At 46.6% G+C, this 19087-nt stretch overlaps 1 protein-coding gene across 1 annotated transcript in view; it reads right to left on the bottom strand.

Moving 5' to 3' along the window:
• Positions 1–18024, bottom strand: part of DTD1 (D-aminoacyl-tRNA deacylase 1) — a 31214-nt gene extending 13190 nt beyond the window's left edge. The window contains exons 1-4 of the mRNA XM_075749476.1: positions 17878–18024; positions 14819–14909; positions 9442–9677; positions 1971–2068 (exon numbers count right to left, since the gene is read on the bottom strand). Of these exons, the coding sequence (XP_075605591.1) occupies positions 1971–2068; positions 9442–9677; positions 14819–14909; positions 17878–17920 (468 nt within the window). The 5' untranslated portion in view covers positions 17921–18024. The remainder of the gene's footprint in view (positions 1–1970; positions 2069–9441; positions 9678–14818; positions 14910–17877) is intronic.
• Positions 18025–19087: the final 1063 nt, after the last annotated feature.

A 19087-nucleotide genomic window follows, 5' to 3' on the forward strand; every position in this document is an offset into this window, starting at 1 on the left:
TGAGGGCTGACCAAGAGTTAAAGCGTATTATCAAGAGCATTGTCCAAATGCTTCTTAAACACTGAAAGGCTTGGGGCACCAACCACCTCTCTAGGAAGCCTGTTCCAGTGTTTGACCACCCTCTCAGTAAAGAAATGTTTCCTTATGTCAAGTCTGAACCTACCCTGGTGCAGCTTTGAACCATTCCCATGGACCTATCACTGGATCCCAGGGAGAAGAGCTCAGCGCCTCCCTCTCCACTTCCCCTCCTCAGGAAGCTGTAGAGAGCAACAAGGTTTCCCCTTAGCCTCCTTTTCTCCAAACCAGACAAACCCAGAGTCCTTAGCCACTCCTCATAGGACATGCCTTCCAGCCCTTCAGTCAGCTTTGTTGCCTTCTTCCGGATGCATTTGAGTACCTTCACATCCTTCTTAAAATGTGGAGACCAGAACTGTACTCAGTACTGAACGTGAGGCCTCACCAACACTAAATACAGCAGGACAATCGCCTCTTTTGACTGGCAGGTGATGCTGTGTTTGATGCCTCCCAGGATGGGGTTTGCCCTCTTGGCTGCCAGGGCACACTGCTGGCTCATACTGAGCCTGCTGCCAGCCAGCACCCCGAGATCCCTTTCTGCAGGATTCCTCTACAGCCACTCATCTCCCAAATTATACTTGTGTCCAGCATTAGTTTATCCCAGGTGCAGAATCTGGCATTTGTTCCTGTTAAATTTCACACCATTAATGATTGCCCAATGCTCCAATCTATCCGGATCCCTCTGCAAGGCCTCTTGTCCCTAGAGAGAATCAGCAGCACATCCAAGTTTAGTATCATCAGCAAAAGTACTAATGGTATATTCAACTCCTGCATCCAGATCAGTAATAAAAATACTGAACAGAACTGGCCCTAGAATTGAGCCCTAAGGAGCACTGCTGGTGACTGCTGCCAGCCAGATGTAGCCCCATTCACTACAACCCTTTGAGCCAGTTCTTCACCCAGTGCACCATGTACCTGCTCATCCCACAGCTGGACAACTTGTCCAGAAGGATGCTGTGAAGGACACTATCAAAAGCCTTACTAAAATCCAGAAAACTACATCCACCACCTTCCCTTCATCCACTAGGTGGGTGACCTTATCGTAGAAGGATATCACATCAGTTAGACAGGACTTTCCCTTTGTGAACCCGTGCTGAGTGCACCTGATGATTGCATTGTCCTTTAAATGCCTTTCAATAGCACCCAGTACCATCTTCTCCATAATTTTTCCAGTTACTGAGGTTGGACTAACAGGTCTGTAGTTTCCTGGGTCCTCCCTCATGCCCTTCCTATAAATAGGAATAACAATTTTAACAAGGTTAAGTGAAGTGTTAAACAGATAGGGTTGGTGTGGCCTCACTGAAACGCAGCTGGGAGTAACAATCCCTCCCCCTTCTCTTTCAGCCTGGAAAAGTTGGTCACTGTTGTGTTTACAGAATGAGAAAACCTCATCACTCATCGCATTTGGTTTTCAGCATAGCCTGTGCTGTTTCTCAGCAAAGCTAACTCTCCTCTCCACTCCAGACATAAAATTCAGGACTTGAATTTGCTGTTTGTTGTTTCGGAGAAAGAAGCAGCTCTCCAGTTAATCATTTCATCCAGCCACCCACATGCTAAAGCCCTAAATGTCAAGAAACTTCACTAAAAAAAAAAAGGGAGGGGGCCCAGACACATTAAAAACATAGTTAATGAGTCAATAGGAAAGAATAAACTGTAAAAAGCTGTTTTGCTTTACACAATGCACGACTTTTACCAGGACAACAGACAGCTATCAACAGGCCAGGGAACTGAAGAAAACAATGCAATTATTTAACTTTTCAGAGGCTGCACAGGAAGCACAAGGTACTCATGCCTAAGGAAAGCTATACTGCTTCATTATAGGAATGCTACAAATTCACAGAGGAGGTACAGCTTATACATCCACCCTTTCCAGACAGATCCTCTGGCTCACTCACCTGTTTAGGGTCGACAGTGGCAGCCGGGGACTCCAATTCTATTGTTACAGGACCATCATTCTGGATGTGTACCTGCATATAGGCACCAAACTTGCCATCTGCAAAGGAAAGAGACAAGAAGAGCTGAGGGCTCTTGAAAGGATAACACAAACCAAAATCTTTCTCAAATGTGCTACTAAAAAGAGAAAAAAAAATACATAAAAGGTCAGCCAACTAATGAACTGCAGAAAGCTACTTAAGAAAAAACAGTCTGTGTGCACCCAGCTCTCTGGTCTGACATTCGGAGATGATAAATACGCAGCTAAGTACAGTGATGTCCACAAAACAAAACAAGTTGACAGATAATCAAGGTGCTCACAGTTCAAGATGCGCAGGATAGTTCTCACAGGCAGGAGATGAAATTTTAAAGGATGTAACACCTAAGCCTAGCTAACTGCAGCTAACTAGCTGATCTTTTGAAGAAACCTTATATATGGGCAAAAGATAAAAAGACTCAGAGTCTATTCTGAAGCACTTGACATTGAATATTCCAGAACAGGACACTGGTGTACAGTTCAGTCCCAATCTGCTACAGCAATTTCTACGTTCCTGTAGAATGGCAACCTAGGCCATTCTTTGTCACAGTTTGGCAAAAAAGTGTGTCTACTCCCTCAACCCTGGCTACTTCACATGAATACATTTATGAAATCAGAAATGCCTATGTCACTTGTCATCAGTGGCAGGTGTTAGCACACCAGCTGAGGCACAGACCATATTTTCGGTAAGCATTTGAGAAGTTTCCATCACAACAGACTCATAACATTTTTATCCTGTATAGTCTACAAAAGCCATCCTTTTGTATGCTGTTTTCTCCTCAGATCTCACTTTCCTTTGTGCAAGCTTCCTTGCTCCATTTTTTCTACTCCAGCTTTCTACTCCTCAAACTCACCCCACCACTGGCTGAGCCTACTTGACTTCTCTCTCCCACGTACTCTCTTCTGTCCTGCACACCTGAGTAGCCTTTTTATACCTTCCTGGTAGAGACAGCAAAAGGAACAGATATTACCAGTTCAGTACAAATCCATGGAAGAAAAAAAGGTGTACTGCAGCAAGCAGACAGCAGTTATCCAAAGACTGGAACAGCCTCACTTACTGGGAAGGTAGGCCTGGAGCCTGCTCAGCAACACAACCAAAACCTCTTCCAGTACCACCTTGGACAGTGAGCAAAAACATGCTGAAAGCGGTAGGCTCAAGCTTCAATGGAGCAACCACCCACTGGGAATATTTGCATGAGACATTGTATAGCTACTCAGCAGCCTTCCACGGCAACACATGATGTCCCTGACTGAAAAGAGGTCAAACCAAACTGTCCTGATTCTTCATGAACGTGTTACTGGGAACAAAGAGCTCTGGAAGAGTTTTCAGTCACTCCCTGGCACACCCCATGAATCAGATAGAAATGTGGCATTTGCTTTTGAAAAAAGGAAAAATAAAAGGTATGCACATGGGCCATATCATAACAGATCTACTGCCCAAGTGCTTTTCCATGAGCTGGAGACACAAGCTCTGGCAAAGCCAAAAACTATAGCACTGCACAAGAGTCTGCTGACAATGGTCCTGCAACCAAGGAAAAGGTTCCTGGACTGATCACTGAAGAGCCACAGCAAAAATTTTACCAGCTGCACTCCTCAGACATTTGCTGCCCCACAGAGGAGGCAGCAGAAGAGAACATACCCAGTGTCCCAGCTCGCTGTCTCTACTCAGGCTCCTTTGACCAAACTGATTTTCTTCAATGTTTTGCATGGGCTGAGAAATGTTATGGGTGTTGAATCTAGAAACTCAATAAAGGCATGGCTCCTGCAGCTGCATACCCCCAGGTCCAACCAGTAGCAAAGCTGAGCACGTATTCCCGGTAGGCACACACGCACAAACACATGTATGCTGCACACACACACACACACATATATACACACACAGCCAGCTGCACGGCTATCAACAGACACACTCAGCAATCACATGAACACAAATATGACCTACGGCCTCATCTTGAACCCCTCATTGGCTGATCAGGATGAAGGTCTGTTAGTGGGAAATATGTAGATATATACAGTGCAGAGCCCTCCAGCAGCTGGGCTTAGACACTTAGTCTGCCCAGTAGCTCCATGGATCTTGGCAACCCTAGATGCTGGCACCTGGGTATACAAGTCCCTGAGGCCTGCAGCCCTGCTCCAGCTGCTGGTACAGACCCCCTCGCACACAGGTACACACACACATCTCCCCCCAGCTCACTGGCAGTTTGCTGTCCCCCTTTAGTCTTACCCTTAGAGACACACAGACACACCCACACAGGTCTCATCCGTAGAGACCCCCGGCCTCTCCAGCAGCTGGCCAGGACTGCTCTAGTCCCTCCGGGAGCCAGCTCCTCCTGTGGTCTCACACTCAGAGACACACACCCAGACCCGGCTCTGGCCACTGCAGCTCCTCACCAGCTCATCCTGCTGGGTATGTGCTCAGTGCCATACCTTCACTCACAGACACGTGCCTCAGACCCATAGTCCCACTCCAGTTGCTGCACCCATTCACACACATGCACATAAAACAGTAGGTCCCTCATCCAGGAAAATAGAAATGGCGGTAAGAAGACAAGGCAGACTGTGCTGATCAAGTGCAGGGCATAGCCACAAGTGTACCAACCAGCCATTGCTTACATGTGGCCATCCCTTTTTATACCCATATCCCTTTATTTTCCCATGCTTGTTCTTCCTCAAATCACCTAGATCCACCCCTTTCCCTGCCTTCCACACCTAAACATCCCATAATGAGTCCTGTGTGACCCTGAAATGCTCTCTTCCCACAGGTGTCCCATATCCCTAGGCAGTCCGAAAGGGGGTCCAGAGAACCACTCCTGTTGACTCCCCAGGATGGGCATCACACATATCCCCCCAGAGAGGGTTTGCAATCCTCTGAGTCCAGAATTTGGGTTCCTCTGCCTGCCTCTGTGCTCCTTTGCGTATACGCAGACCAGTTTTGCATCACATAATGTAAGAACTACCTAAGAGCAGGAGTGAAAACGCCTTCCCATTTGACAACTCCACTGTAGGGTCAGTACCCTCCGGAGAGAGAGGACAATTGAGGCTGAGGTGACATCAAAGAATGGCACATTGGAAGATACTGGCACAGTTACTGCTTTAACAAGGTGCAGCTGACTTGACTGGGTAAATCAGGTAAATAGAGATACCATGAAGCTGTCAGTATTTCAGGAAAGGATCGGTGTGTTCTGAATGCTAGCTAACAGTGCAAAAGAAGAAGAATTACTAAATAATTACAGAAAATAACAGAAAATTTATGAGACAAAAGTATTACAAAGCAAGTCAAAAAAAATCAAAAAGACCTGTTCTCATGTTATAAATTTGCAGAAGCCCGGAACATGCAAAGGGTTTTACTGAGAAAAGATGTCAGAGCAATCAAAAAACTAGTGATTATAATTTTCCAGCAGTTTTCAAACCCTTTGCCACCCATGATAGATGAGAACCTGCAGGGAAAACCCAGCTAAGTTTTTCCCTAAACCTGTAGCTTATGGTTTCACTGGTGAATCACACAGGCATGCATTTTTAGTGATGTCTGTAAATGACTCAGTTGAGAACTAAAAGCTTGAAGAATGCTTGCTGCTTTTGGTTAGCTGTATCTGCGCATCTGACCTCTAGCTACCATAACGTGTAAGAGTCTCTTAGAGAACAAATGACGACTACAGCATAGAATCTCACAGAACTGATTCCTGCACAGAAACAGGCAGTTTCTGTATCTGACAAGCACAATAAAAAAAAGACTTTATACCTTCATGCAGACCATGAGGGAAGGATCTACTGACATGCTTAGACAATGGTCATATTGCTTCTTTAGGAAGATCAAGCAGACACTACTTGAGCTGCTGGTCCTAGAAGGGTAGTTGTTGTATTTACAGTGTATATGGAGAGAGGTACCTACATGTTGATCGCATAAGTGAGTCAAAACTAATGCATCTTTCTTTAACAAAATAATAAACAAAAAATACCACCTTAAACTTTATTAGTGGGAGCACAACTTTCCAAATAGCTCTCTACATATCATATCATTCCTCGTTGTACTTTAGTCACTTCTGTGGCTAAAAGGGCTGCCTTCTGCACTTCCCACGCATGTATGGACCTAAAAAAACCAGTAACCTTCACAGGCTTATTTTTTTCAAAGGCTGGTCAAATAAGCCCCCACCTTTACCAGAACACTCAAGGCACTCCCATCTCATAAGCCCTTTCTATCTTGTTTCAGCATCAGAACTACTGTCAAGGGACATATTTCTGTAACAGCTCCCTCCCATTCTCCTCATACTTAAACTTCCAGTCTTTTGATCCAAGGTCACCCCAGGTCAAGGTGAATCACAGGTCAGAAAGTTTAAGATTTAGAGTTAATGGAAACAGTACTTAAACCAGAAATGTCTGTTAATGCTGGCCTTCTCTATAGCCTCTCTCTTCCACATCTTCCTCTCAAAGACAGGAAGGGTCTTGGCACCTTGCAACCACCACAATATGAATGGCAGTGCGGGTTTCAGTCTCAGCAACCTCATTCTCTGAAAAGATTTTAAAAGCCAACTGAGGAAGAATTTCTTCACACATCCCAAATTCCCTTTATTGGTCTTAATCCAAAATGTCTCGTGGACCACCACACACCTTCATCTTCAAGCTTTCAAACATACTGCAAAGGTGGTGATGTTGTCAGAAGTAGCTGCCACTCTCCCTTACACAAATTGACATGTCCTCTAGTTTCAGGGACCATGGTCCCTGTGCAGTATGTGCTTTCCTCATGGGACACTTCTGTATTTTTGGGCTGGCACCTTCCTTATACATCAAAACCAAAGGGTTATAGCAGTCTGACGGTCCTCATAGCTCTTTTCAAGAAGTGGCCTCACCCAAAACACAGCTTTTCTTCTCTGCAGCTTCAGGGTCTGGTCTTGCCTGAAAGAACAAGGGAAAGCTAAAATCTAGTTTCACAATGTCTTCTTAAAACAACACCTAATTCCTCTTTAGGAAGAGATGCTTCTTCAGCAGAATCTCCCTCAGTGGCTCAAAAACATGCTCCTACCTTCCTTCCTTTGTCCCAGTGTCTACCATAGTGTCAGTATATGGCAGTTCATATAAACTTCCAGAGAAGGCATTTTTCATTTGTGTGTTATCGTTTCGCGAAGAGATGAGTTGCGGAACAAGGCTGACTCCCCTAAAACAGACTGACATCTGTGGTACCACTGCATTTTGCATTCACCTAAGTGCACACTGGTGGAACACATCACCCCTGTGGCACTCAGCAGACAGGCTGCAAGAGAGTTGATTGTTCTGGCCTTGAATGCTGATGCAGACAAATCCCTCTTCTGCACAGGACTGCAAGGAAACTGAAGACATCATCTCTTCCATCTCTCTGTCCCAAGAGTCTGTCTGGACTGATTTTCATTTTTCAGTCAGAAGGAAAGGAGGAGAAAGAATCCAATCTCCTTGGATGTTGCTTGTTACCCCAGCAACTTTGGGTAAATTTATGACATGACCCTCTACTGTCCATGGGAGACACTACCAACTTACCCTTAAATACTATTTATTTTCCTGCTTTTTATACCACAATGCTCTTCAACGTAGTAAGCACCTTTCCCCGCTTTAAGGCTTCTTGACTGATCAAGTCACCTCCTTGCAACATCCTCTGCAATAAAAAAGGATCCTACAAGTATAATTAAAATGACAAATTTATTCTGCTGGACACCTCTTAGAATTCCTTTTCCCTTAGAATCTGGCATGCATGCCTTCTTCAGAGGCAAAGGAGATCTCTACCTGAGGTGAGACAGACAAGCCACATCTGAGATGTAAAGACTTGAAAATGAGATATGATTTACTTTCAGAATATTTTTTGGACATATCTCAAGCCTCATGACCTAGAAACTTCACATTGGTTTTATTCAGAAGTTACTTCTAAGCTTGTCTACTTGGAAAGTTATTCCTAATTAACTCCATGTGGGCACTCTTGCTCCAGATAAGAGGACTTATTCCAGAGTGACAACACTCACTGTTGTTCACTGAAAAGAGAACTTCAAAAACCTGCTGTCAAAATATAAACTGATTGAAAGTATTTCAGAAACAAAGCATTTTCCGAAGCCCAAGAATAAAGATGTAGATATATGAAGATATATTAATTTTTCCACACCTCATTTACATGAAAGAAGAAAGTCCGTACTTGCTTTTAGTTTTCCAGGACATAAGGATCCAACTCGATCAAATCTTACCAGAGCAAATCTTATACCTATTGACTTCCTAGGAAGTTCTGTTACCAGTTTCAGAGGCACAGGAATGGGTCCTAACTTAGTCATCACTCAACAAAGATAAAGATTCATAAAGCACAGACTCCAAATCCATTAGAACAGAAGTTTTCTATGTTACGGACTGAAAAGGATGCAGGGAACAGGTATCAGAAATGCATTCCTTATCATCAACAAATGTTGATTGGAAGAATATATCAAGGTACTGGAAAGCTGACACAAGATGGACATTTTGTGTGTGCCTTTCACTGAGCGTCCTTGGAAAGCACTGGGATAACTACCTTAATCTACAGTCAATATGGAATTAGCCTCTAAATCTTTCCCCAGCTACCAGTTTTCTGCCTTTTTTCTCCTTTTTGTCCTCATAAGGAAAGTAAGGCTGACTGTTATCTATTAATAGGCCCCATTTTAAAAATAGTCTTTTCTAGACACTTATCTTCTGGGCAAGTGTATAAAAAAATCAAGTCTAAATAGAAAAATGGCCAGAAAGTAAACAGAAAAGGAAAACAGTAAAGATTAAGGGTGGATAGAGCGCAAATGCAAAGGGAAGCCTGGCATTTTCTGGTAAAAAGAAAACTGTTGCATACAGGGCATAGAGTTGAGAAAAGATAGCCTAAATCAAACACTGTTCTCAAGTACCACATAACACCTCCCACTGTCATCATTACCATATAACAGAATGTAAAACTAAAGTGACAGATGGAGCTACACTGTCCATCACACACTGGTGACACCTTCAAGCCTGACTAACCACATATGCCTCAGAAAAAATGTTCCTCCTGAGTTAATCTAGCTACACTGCATAAAACATCCAGCCTTTGAGGGAGCCTGATTCCAGAGCTTGTTCTCATGGCTGCAGTCTCTCTGGGTTATGTTATCAGAGTCATTGTTCATGCTGTACAGCCAATAACAACACAGGAGCATCTACATGTCAAATTGTTCTAGACAAATGCCAGGAAACAGCTTGGCCAGGAAGACTGGAGTGATCACCCTGCCGGGCTGCAGGTGAAAATACCAGAACATCCCCATATCTTCTGCTGCATAAAGAGAGCTACTTTTCAACACAGACAGAAAATTGTAGAATAAAGAAAGTAATGATTAGGGAAGAGCAGTTACAAACAAGGTTCACTGGTCACATCAAGGACCTTACCAACCTTTTGCCCTTACCTTTAATAAGCTCTGGCTTGTAGGCTTTTCTTAGCTGCTCTAGGAAGTTGTTATAAAAACACTCCGCCTGCTCTGTGGGCATCGCCATGTGGTAGTCGGGCTTGTTTCCTTTCAGGATGCACTGGAGAGTAAATTGGCTCACACACAACACTTCATACTGTTTATCCATCACGCTTTTGGACCAGTGCTTCCCACTTTCATCTTCAAATACTCGCAAGTTCAAGATCTTTCGAACCCTAGGAGGAGAAAAAGATCATTCCTAAATTGTCCCATGCAGGATCAGCAGGTACAAGTTATTGCCAGTGTCTTGGTTTCAGCAGGGATATAGTTAATTTTCTTCCTAGCAGCTGGTGTAGTGCTGTGTTTTGGATTTAGGATGAGAATAATGTTGATAACACACTGATACTTTAGCTGTTGCCAAGGAGTCAAGGACTATTCAGCTTCTCATACTGCCCTGCCAAGGAGAAGGTGGGGGGCACCCAAGAAGCTGGGAGGGGACACAGCCAGGACAGCTGACCCAAACTGGCCAAAGGGATATTCCATACCATATGACGTCATGCTCTATATAACTGGGGGGATGGCTGGGAGGCAGCATGGCTCAGGAACTAGCTGAGCATCATCTCTGGGTGGTGAGCAATTGTGCTGTGCATCACTTGCTTTGTATATTCTTTTATCATCACCATCATCATTATTATTGTCTTCCTTTTCTGTCCCATTAAACTGTCTTTATCTCAATCCACGAGTTTTACCTCTTTTTCTTTTCGATTCTCTCCCCCATCCAACTGGAGGGGTAGTAAGTGAACGGCTGTGTGGTTGTTTTAGCTGCCAGCCAGGTTAAACCACAGCAGCCTACCACACAGGATGAGATAAAAAGGAAGGCAGATGAATATTAATTCTGCTTCCACATAACAAGATATCCCTTTGTCCCTTCCTTCCTAAACCATGGGAATCTCATCACATTAGGCAGAGCCATAACCAAGAAAGCCCTTACACATAACACTGTCAGACCATTAATTAACATCATTATTTTACAGAATGTGAGATCAGGACAGAATAACTGCAAGTTACAGGGTTACGTAAAAATGGCACAGGAAGTAAGAAAGCTTACTCTTTACTATCTGATTTCACACGTCACAACATTTTTTAACATGTGAATAGCTTTGGGAAATTTAATCCTCTCACCACACTGGGAAATCAGACTCAGTATGAAATGAGATCATCCTAAATTATGGTTGTTTCCAAACACGATTCACATATATTCCTCCAGCTTTGTCACTTCCTAGCACTATTTCCAAACCAGGCCCCACAAGCCATATGAGTACGGCACTTTTTCATCAGGATTATAGAATCATAGAATCATAGAATGGTTTGGGTTGGAAGGGACCTTTAAAGGTCATCTAATCCAACTGTCCCTGCAATGATCAGGGACATCTTCAACTAGATCAGGTTGCTCACAGCCCAGTCCAACCTGACATTGCATGTTTCCAGGGATGGGGCATCTACCACCTCACCAATCAACTTGTTCCAAGTGTTTCACCACTCTCATCATTAAAAATTTCTTCCTTATTTCTAGTCTAAATCTACCCTCTTTTAGTTTAAAACCATTACCCCTTGTCCTATCACTACACACCCTACTAAAATGTCTGTCCCCATCTTTCTTATAAGGCCCTTTAAGTATTGAAAGGCTGCAATAAGGTCTCCCTGGAGCCTTCTCTTCTCTAGGCTAAACACCACCAACTCTCTCAGCCTGTCTTCAGAGGAGAGGTGCTCCAGCCCTCTGATCATTTCTGTGGCCTTCCTCTAGACCCACTCCAACAGGTCCATGTCCTTCTTAGAATCATAGAATCCTAGAATGATTTGGGTTGGAAGGGACCTCAAAGATCGTCTAGTTCCAACCCCCCTGCCGTGGGCAGGGACACCCTCCACTAGACCACGTTGCCCAAAGCCCCATCCAACCTGGCCTTGAACACTTCCAGGGAGGGGGCGGCATCCACAGCTCCTCTGGGCAACCTATTCCAGTGCCTCACCACCCTCACAGTAAAGAATTTCTTCCTTATATCTAATCTAAAGCTCTTTCAGCTTAAAGCCATTACCCCTTGTCCTACCTCTACTGGCCGTTGTAAGAAGTCCCTCTCCAGATTTCTTGCAGGCCCCTTCAGGTACTGGAAGGCTGCTATAAAGTCTCCCCAGAGCCTCCTCTTGTCCAGGCTGAACACCCCCAACTCTCTCAGCCTGTCTTCATAGGAAAAGTGCTCCAGCCCTCTCTGATCAGCTTCATGGCCCTCCTCTGCACTCGCTCCAACAGCTCCATGTCTCTTGTACTGGGCCCCCCAGAGCTGGACGCAGTACTCCAGGTGGGGTCTCACCAGAGCAGAGTAGAAGGGCAGGACCACCTCCCTCGACCTGCTGGTCATGCCTCTTTTGATGCAGCCCAGGACACGGTTGGCTTTCTGGGCTGCAAGTGCACACTGCTGGCTCATGTTGAGCTTCTCATCAATCAATACCCCCAAGTCCTTCTCCTCAGGGCTGCTCTCCATCCATTCCTGGCCCAGCCTGTAGTTGTGCTTGGGATTGCCCCAAGTCATGTGCAGGACCTTGCACTTGGCCTTGTTGAACTTCATGCGGTTCGCACAGGCCCACCTCTCAAGCCTGTCAGGGTCCCTCTGGATGGCATCCCTTCCCTCCAGCCTGTCGACCACACCACACAGCTTGGTGTCGTCAGCAAACTTGCTGAGGGTGCACTCGATCCCATTGTCCATGTCGCCGACAAAGATGTTGAACAGTGCCGGTCCCAGTACTGATCCCTGAGGAACGCCACTCCTCCCTGTTCTCGACTTGATCATCAAGCCGTTGAGAGTAACCCTTTCAGCACGACTATCCAGCCAATTCCTTATCCATCAAGTGGTCCATCCATCAAATCCACGTCTCTCAAATATAGAGACAAGGAAGTCATGCAGGACAGTGTCAAATGCTTTGCACAAGTCCAGGTAGATGACATTAGTTGCTCTTCCCTTATCCACCAATGCTGTAACCCTGTCATAGAAGGCCACCAAATTTGTCAGGCACAATTTGCCCTTAGTGAAGCCGTGTTGGCTGTCACCAATCACCTCCTTATTTTCCATGTGCCTGAGCATAGTTTCCAGGAGGGTCTGCTCCATAATCTTGCCACACATAGAGGTGAGACTGACTGGCCTGTAGTTCCCTGAGTCTTCCTTTTTACCCTTTTTAAAAATGAGGGTTACGTTTCCCCTTTTCCAGTCAGTGGGAACTTCACTTAGCAACTTCATCTGCCAGTTCCCTCAGGACCTGCGGATGCATCTCATCAGGTCCCATGGACTTCTGCACCTTCAGGTTCTTTAGATGGTCTCAAACCTGATCTTCTCCTACAGTGGATAGTTCTTCCTTCTACCAGTCCCTGCCTCTGCCTTCTGCAACTTGGGCAGTGTGGCTGGAGCACTTGCTGTTGAAGACTGAGGCAAAAAAGTCATTGAGTACCTAGGCCTTCTCCATATCCCAGGTAAGCAGGTCTCCTGTTTCCTTCTGGAGAGGGCCCACATCTTCCCTAGTTCTTGTACTGGGGCCCCCAGAGCTGGATGCAGTATTCCAGGTGGGGTCTCACCAGAGAGGAGTAGAGGGGGAGATTCATCTCCCTGGACCTGCTGGTCACAGATGAGAGGAGGAAGGCAGGGAACAGTGCAGAACTGCAAGTGGCAGCAAAGTGGTGACTGAGCCTTGTTTGTATTTGTATTAAGGATGATTTTTTGATCTGCAGGGCAGAACTGACTAGTTTGAATACTCAGAGAGGACAAGGAGACTTTCACAAATGGATCCTGAAAAGCAGCAGGCAGGTTTGCAATCCAGTCTATGGCTGGACTTTGATTGATAACAAGACTGCATGCATGCCACTCTCCTGCCTTTGGTTTCTTCTTTTAGCTTCTACTAATCTGCAGCATCTATAAACAAGGGAACGTGTCACGTGCAAAGCATTTCAATTGCAGCCATCAGCCAGACATTTTACACTGCACCAGAGGTGAGGCAGTTAGTATACAATAAAGCTGAGACTTTGTTATGGTCATAGAATAGAATCATAGAATAGTTTAGGTTGGAAGGGACCTTTCAAGGTCATCTAGTCCAACCCCCCTGAAGCACAGTCACAAAAGACATCCTTGCCAATTTGTGCATGTCAAAGATAAATGGAATTCACTCCTGAATGAAGCAGATGGTTAAAAGCCTTGGAAGGCCCCAGTGAATAGACTTAAATCATCATCACTGCTGTGTTTTAATGATAAAGATGTCTGTTGTTTCATTTACAGGATTACCAAAGTTTCCTTTAATAGGACTTGAAGAGCCTGGTTAAGCTGATTTCTTTCATTCCTTTTTTTTCAGATGCTGGCTTCCTGCCTTTCCTGCATCAGTCATCCAAACAACCTGGCATTGAGAACACAGTCGCTACGGATCACCCACTTGCAACATTCAGAAGCATCTTTCATATTCACCAAGGTAGAAATGAGAAACAACACAATGAGGACGCAAACAGTCAGGCCAACCAATGGAGCATGTCATAATAAAAACGCCTTCAGCTTTGCTGTGATTCTCTACAAGTGTCAGATGTTTATGTGAGATCTTTGGTGACCTTTAGTTCGCATCCCCATTTCTTTCTCTTCTGCATCTGCTACGGGTTGTTTTCACCCTCGCTCACATTCTTCTCTCTTCACTTCTTGAGCCTTTCCTTTTCTTGACATCAGTTAGCTCTACTACCTGTTCTTTGCCTTCACAAGAACTGAGGTCAGCTCCAGAACAATGAGCAGTCCAAAGGAGACAGAAGAAGCCCCTGGAGAACTCTCTCTTGCATGTGTTTGCCGTGTGAATCACTGTATTTTGTGGTCATGGAACAGATGGCCAGAACCAGCCCTCCAGACTGCCAAAACTAATTCACTTTTACGGAAAAGTAACTGATGAGTCTGTCCAGCCTTTTGGAAGAACAAAACTTGTCACGTACAAGCTAAAATAAGAGTATGAGGTTCTGACACATCCCATCCTTGAAGGATGGAGTCCTTCAGGGTAAATTCATACAGTAAAAAGGACAGACATTTCAAAAAGGGAGATCAGAAAAACCCAAGAGGTTGATTCTTCCTTTTTGAGTCTGTTACTGATAAAAAACACATAAAGAGGGAATGGAAACCGATTTTTCTCAATGAAACATAAAATGAAAACTCCAACTAAGAAACCTGCATTCAAGGTAAAATCTGAAGACAAACTAACAGGCAAACCCGAGTTTCCCAACAGGAATGCCCCATTTGTTTGGCTACTGCATAGGTATCACTGTGAGAGATGCACAAACAGAAGAGTACAAGGCAAAAGGAAACATGTGACTTACATGTGCTCCAGCTCTCTTTGCGTATCTTCCAAAGAAATGCCCAGCAGCACACAGAGGCCTCGTCCTATTGAACTTATTTGTTCACCACCCACTGGGGAAGGGGGGAAAAAAGAAAAGTAAAGCTAAAAGAAGTGTCTCATTTTATGACACAGCTAAGTACTGATTTCAGCTGGTAACTGTACAACCACCAAAGTAAACATTCTAAACTCTTCTTTGTCTTAAGTTTGTTTCAGAGTAAAGATCATGCAGAAGCCCTCTTTCAAAAGCCTTCCCAATATCATGACTTATTTGTGACTAGCTCAAGATGCTTACTCCACCATTTAAAAAACACTATATAAAGATTTTTTTACTAGAATTGGATCAGCAGTGCTAACCAGAGAGGTGGCAGAGCTCTCTCCAATCCTTGTAAAAATTATCCACCTGGTTGATATCAGTAAGTGTACTCAACTTCTCTGTTCCACCACTCCCTACATACTTTGCATTACTTGTGAAAAGGTGATTTCTATTTGATATAGTCCTCATGCATTTTTTGAAATAAGACTTTGAACAACTTGCAAATTCTAACCTCCTAGTTGGGAACACAACCTCTTAAATGACAATTACAATAAAACACAAACCATTGCAGATCCATTGTGTTTTCCTAAGAAATGTTTTAAATTATCTTAATTTAGTTACATTATCTTAATTTAAATTAGCTTAACATGGTTGAGCCTGAGATGACTGTAGTAAGATTTAAATGAAGTCTTAAAACTGAGACAGGCACCAGCTACCCAACTGTTAAAACCATATCCAGGCTCATGCAACTGGGGAAAAAAGCCCCATATATCCTGTAAGAAGAAAGGAGAGCAGACCCCCAGCGAAAGCTGAAGGCTTGTGTCTGTGCACCAGTGGCCAAATCTGTACTATTCCCAGGGGGCAGAAGCAAACCTGGGGGGGGAAACTCCTCCCAAAAATTCTTCCTTTCCACCCAATGTGGGTATGAGCCCTCCAGCTCAGAAATCTATCCTCCTGCGAAGCACAGCACTGTCACTCTTGCAGAGGGACTTCTCAAACTCTTTGACAGCCAGAAACAACAGTTTTAATTCTACCCAGAAATGTGGCAATGTCAGCCACAATCCCAGTGCTGATGAGGTCTGACCGCTATCGTACCCACAGTACCAGGTGTGCACAAAAGCTGTGCTGCTTACTTATTCACAGGCATGCTCTTCCAATGCTTACTGACCAGCCATAGGCAAGCAGAAGCTCTTTATTTAACATGCAGGCTATTCTGCTGCACACCACCTTGCCCCTGGGCCCCAGAGCAGACACACTTACTGCCTCACATGCAAACTTCTGGGGGTTTTAAGCATCTTCATCACAGAAGGTCCAACCGGTGCAATAGCAGGGACATAGCGTCAGGACACACCATTCCTACCAGCAGCTAAGCAAGCACCAGGACTATCACTGGCTGCCTTGACCCACGGAAGCAATGCATGCTGGCTACTGGGACAGCACTACTGACACACGGAAGCAATGCGAAAAGGTGAGTCAGGCTGCGCTGTCGAGACGTTTGCAATGCAAGGAGGCAACTGCGATCGTAGAGCTGACGTGTGCGAGCCGTAGAAGGCAACTGGGATGGCACTGTCAACACACACAAACAATGCAAGGAGATGCCTGCAACTGTAGTGGCAGCACACGCAAGCCATGCAAGGATGTAGGTGACTGCAACTGCCCTGCCAACACATGCAAGCAACGCAAAGAGGCATCTCTGATTATAGTGCCAACGGACTCAAGCCATGGGAGAAGGTGATCACAATTGCGCTGCTGACACGCACGAGCAATGCAAAGAGGCAGCTGTGACCATAGTGCCGGCACGTGTGGGCCACGTGAGGAGGCAACTGGGATGGCTCCATTGACACACACAAGCAATGCACAACAGTAATCGGGACAGCCCTGCCAACACAAGCAAGCAATGCAAGGAAATGACTGCAATTACAGTGCCAACCATGCAAGCCATGCAAGGAGGGAACTCTCATTGTAGAGACAACACATGCAAACCATGGACAAAGGTAACTGGGACGGCACTGCCGACACACACAGGCAATACAAGGAGATGACTGCAACTGCAGTGCCAACGCATGCAAGTAATGCAAGGAGGTGATTGCAACTGCACTGCCAACGTGTGACAGCAATGCAAGGAAACAACTCTGATTATAGTGCCAACACATGAAAACCATGTCCCTGGCAACTGGGACGGCACCGCTGACACACAGAAGCCATGCAAGGAGGCAATGCTTATTTTAGCACCTGACACAAACAAGCCATCGGAAAAGGTGATTGCAAATGCACTGCCATGCAAGGAGGCAGGTGATTGCAACTGCACTGCCAACGCACGCAAGCAATGCAAGCCATCTCTGATTATAGTGCCAACGGACTCAAGCCATGGGAGAAGGTGATCGCAACTGCACTGCCGGCACATGCGAGCAATGCCAGATGCCTGTGGCTGTAGCGGCCACGGGAGAATGCAATTGGGATGGCGCTGCCGACACATACAAAGCAATGCAAAATGACCACAACTGTACTGCCAACGCATGGAAGCCACTCAAGGCCACTGCAACCGAACTGCCAACCAGTGCAAGCCACGCAAGGAGGCAACTCTCATTATAGACAACACATTCAAGCCATGGCTAACTGCAACTGGGACGGCACTGCCCCCACACACAAGCAATGCAGGGGGTGACTGGGCCAGCACCGCCACCACACGCCGGCGACACAAGCAAAGCCGACCCACCCCAAACCCACGCAGGGGAACGACGAGCGTGGGGGGAGGGAGGGGGGGGGGGAAGAAATCGAGGGGGATGGCACTGCCCACGCAGGCACAGGCAAGGCGAGAGGGGGGCGGCACTGTGGGCAAGGCGCTGAGGAGCCGTTGGAGGCCGCGGCGGGGGAGCAAGGCGAGGAAGGGAGGCCCGGCCGGGGGAAGGGGGGAAGGCGGGGGCGGGCGGAGCTACCGCTCCGCCCGCCCCCGCCTTCCCCCCTTCCCCCGGCCCCGGTGGCCCTCACGGTGGCGACACACTGACCTGTGACACTGGCCTGGGCCACCCGCTGGACGATGGCCTTCATGGTGGCGCGGCCGCTCAGCGCAGGCCCGGCGCCGGTGCGGGGGAGAGGGGAAGGCGGCGGCGCTAGGCAACGGCGGGCGCTCCCTGCCGGCCCGCGCCGCTCACAGCGCCCTCTGGCGGCTGGGAGGTGCTACTGCAACCTCCCGGCGAGAGACCCTATACGATCGCGGAGCGGGTATAGTATTGTATGGGCACGAGCGGGACCTGTAGGGGCTTCTCCTATAGGAAGCCTCTGTAGAAACGGGGGAAGGCGTGCTTAGAGGCAGGCGAGGTGTTTATAGATGCTTTGAGTGTGGAGGGTCTCCCTTCCTCTGAAGTGAGTTGGTGCCTATAGGGTCTTTTGGGGGGAGCACATACAGAAAGGAGCAAATACAGGTAACTGGAGTGGCATCCTCTATAGGAATGTCTATAGGGACACGGCGGGGGGGGTGGGGGGGTGTCCTTAGAAACTAGTAGCTAGGAGGAGCCTTCTGGAAAAGGAGGTGGTGGCTGTAGGGGCTGCAGGAGCCCGTAAAGGTGGGTCTGTAGGTGCATGGGCTGGGGGTCATGTGGTGTAAAAGCCCCTATAGAAGCTGGGGTGTGTGGGCAGAGGGGCTGGACACAGCTTTCTATACAATAAGGTGGTGTCTGCAGGGAGACCTTATAGAGACCAGTGGTGGGGCAGGGGGGGGAGCAGGTCCTAGAAAAGCCTATAGGGACAGCAGGCAGCCCCCCTACAGAAACAGGGAGGTATCTGCAGGGGCAAGCCCCTACAGAAAGGAAGATCTGCTTGTGGAGGGTCTGGGGTCAGCTTCCTCTGAAGGCAGGCAGTGTCTATAGGGACTGGGCAAAGCCCCTGTAGAAAGCAGGGGCTGGGGTCAGCTTTCTAGAAGTGGAAGCGGTGGCTGCAGGGAGCCCCTATAGCAAGGAGGGTCAGCAGCGAGAGAAGCTGGGGAGAACACCCATAGAAAACAGTGGCCAGGAACAGCTTCCTGCGAAAGGAGGCGATGTCCATAAGGACTAGGGAAAACCCTACAGAATGGTAGTTAGTTGCAGCCACAGCAGCTGGGGGGCAGTACCCTACAAGGGGAGATGGCATGTATAAGGACCAGGGAAACCCCTAGAGAAACAAGGGCCTGGCGGAGGGCCTGGAACAGAAAACTTAGTAAGTTTTCAGCTTACAGTAGTA

The sequence above is a fragment of the Balearica regulorum genome, chromosome 3 (genome assembly GCF_011004875.1).
Source record: "Balearica regulorum gibbericeps isolate bBalReg1 chromosome 3, bBalReg1.pri, whole genome shotgun sequence".
NCBI classification, from domain to species: Eukaryota; Metazoa; Chordata; class Aves; order Gruiformes; family Gruidae; genus Balearica; species Balearica regulorum.